Source organism: Penaeus japonicus, unplaced genomic scaffold (assembly GCF_977035675.1).
Source record: "Penaeus japonicus unplaced genomic scaffold, GWHDUDI00000001_assembly GWHDUDI00000017, whole genome shotgun sequence".
Taxonomy (NCBI): Eukaryota; Metazoa; Arthropoda; class Malacostraca; order Decapoda; family Penaeidae; genus Penaeus; species Penaeus japonicus.
The window spans coordinates 15487146-15489645 of record NW_028234419.1 but is presented as its reverse complement, the minus strand read 5'-3'; the positions used below and the strand labels follow the sequence as shown (position 1 = coordinate 15489645).

General features: G+C 36.6%; 1 protein-coding gene across 32 annotated transcripts in view; it reads left to right on the top strand.

Moving 5' to 3' along the window:
- The window catches only part of LOC122258386 (uncharacterized), a 127598-nt gene that overhangs the window by 15050 nt on the left and 110048 nt on the right, over positions 1 to 2500 (top strand). Inside the window, exon 6 of one of the 32 annotated variants that reach the window (XM_043024534.2) lies at positions 1624 to 2245. The exons of the other annotated variants lie outside the window; for them this stretch is intronic. Within the exon in view, the coding sequence (XP_042880468.1) occupies positions 1624 to 1881 (258 nt within the window). The 3' untranslated portion in view covers positions 1882 to 2245. Of the gene's footprint in view, positions 1 to 1623; positions 2246 to 2500 lie in introns of those variants that run through there. 32 annotated transcript variants of the gene reach the window in all.

Sequence of the window (2500 nt, the reverse complement as noted above, 5' to 3'; positions counted from 1 at the left end):
GAATAAAGTCACTCTCAGTATTGACCTCTTTTAATTTAGGTTTCTAAAAGAAAAAGAATTATAACGATATCATATTGATTATATCTGCTGCAGCTTCCACTTGGCTATGACTGTTGCTGCTGTCACTCAAGTTGGTGTTTGTGATCTTCATATTAGCCAAGAGAACTATTTGTCTCATGGTGTAACAACGGATATGAAGATGGTACGCAGACAGATCCTTCCATACAGACTGTATATGTTTATATAAAAAAGGGATGTTTGACACGGTTGCTATACTTTTTTTTCCATATCTTGAGAAATACTTTCTTGGGGGAGGGGGGGAGGGGATGAACATGAAAGCACTTCAGAAAGTTTTGACATGAATTATAAGAAAGTTTTCATGGAAGAATAGTATATGCTTTCATGGTTGTTATTGATAAGTGGAGATTTTACACTATTTGGAAAAATGTTTGTAGTTTTTCTTCCATTGTTACTCTTTCTTGTGTTTTAAATGCATCTAGATATATGGATGCATTATATATTTTTGTTTAAGTTATTTGATGTACAGGACTGAAAATGGAAGAAATGCTACGTTGAAAAGGAAAGATTTAGAAAAAGGAAAGCTAAAATATGCAAGGGTCTGGAAAGTAGGGCATCTCACAGTTTTACTTCAGTTACTTTCATTTCTAAGAATAACATAAGGAAAATCTTTAACACTAAAACCAGGAAACATAGTTTAAGTGCTTTGGGATAAGTTTGAAGGTTTTTGCTATTTTCACATCTCAAAAAGACTCCACTGAGTCTAAAACCATTCAAAGCCATATTATCATGAAATCACTATACCATTATCAGCATAAAATATATTTTTTATTGACATAGTGTGGATGGATGGGGCATTAAAGTTTATTACATCTTTTTATCTCACCATACTTATAAATTGATGCTAATAATATTACCTACTTCTGTACTCTCACATTTAATCTCACTTTAACTATCATTTATTCATACACACATACACATGCATGTGTATATAGCCTTATGAACATACACATAGTTAACACTCGCTCACATACTCCTCTCACTCACTTGCTCATTATCACTTACTCATTTTCCTTTGCTCCTTCATATCACTCACTCTCTCATTCATTTATTCATTCATCCATTCATTCATTTATTTATTTATTTATTTATTTATTTATTTATTTATTTATTCATTCTCAAACACACACACACACATACACACACACACACACACACACACACACACACACACACACACACACACACACACACACACACACACACACACACACACACACACACACACACACACACACACACACACACACACATACACATACACATACACATACACATACACATACACATAGACTCTCTCAGAAAAAAAGTGAAAAAAGAAAGTGAGAAAGAGCATGAGAATGTGTGCGTGAATTTTTTTTCTAATCGTGAATCACCTTGTCAGCAATGCCATAGGATCTATGTTATGGATGAATGTTCTCAGATCTTAAAATGAATAACAAATACTTGAATACAGTCATGTTTTAACCTGTGAAACAATGACCAGCTAAATTTGCCGAGTGGAGTCTACTTGTCTTGCGGTAATGGAGGGTTTTATCCCCTTAGGAGTTAGGTGTTGTCGGAGAGGAAGCCAACATTAGAAGAGTCTACGGCCGAGGGAGCTGGACACCGCAAGTATACCAGTGTCCATTCTGTAATAGATCAACTTTCAAGCAAATGAGTGATCTGAAGCGGCATATTAGGACTCACACTGGGGAAAAACCCTTCAAGTGCCCATTCTGTGACTACTGCTCAACACAGAGCACACCCGTCAAGGCTCACATTCTCAAGAGACACCGAGATGTTACAGCTGCGCAACAATAGTTGGGCAATCAACTTACCAGAAAAGACAGATTTTATTAGAATTTGGATTAGATGAATGATATCTGTTTACAGTATAATGTTTAGCATGGTACTTGGATGTTGTTACATTATGAGAAATCCTTCAGCTGTGTACAGGATATCCAACATGTAAATATGAAAAGTATGGGAATTATTTTACACATGTTTTGATGTAGATGAAGTTACTGAAGTATTTTTTATGGAAAGGAAATTAAGTATATCCAGTGGGCATCATTTACACATGTGTAAGGTACAAAAGGGCTTCTTTGACCTGAACTTGGAAAGTATTAAGAGTGCTCCTTATTTAAAGGAGTTGTGAGCTGTTACTACAAGATAGCTAGCCCATGTGACTCTTGTTCTGTCTTCTGTAGGACAATGGAAGTGGCAGCGAAGCAACCAGAGTTTTACCAAATGAACTTCCTGTAGGATCACTTCAGCTGACTTGCCCCTACTGCTTCAGGGCCACATTTCGGCAAAGCAGCGATCTCAAACGCCACATCCGAACGCATACTGGCGAGAAGCCCTACAAATGTGCCTCCTGCAGTTATAGGGCCTCACGAAAGGATCTCTTACAAGTTCACATACTTAAGATGCATACCTA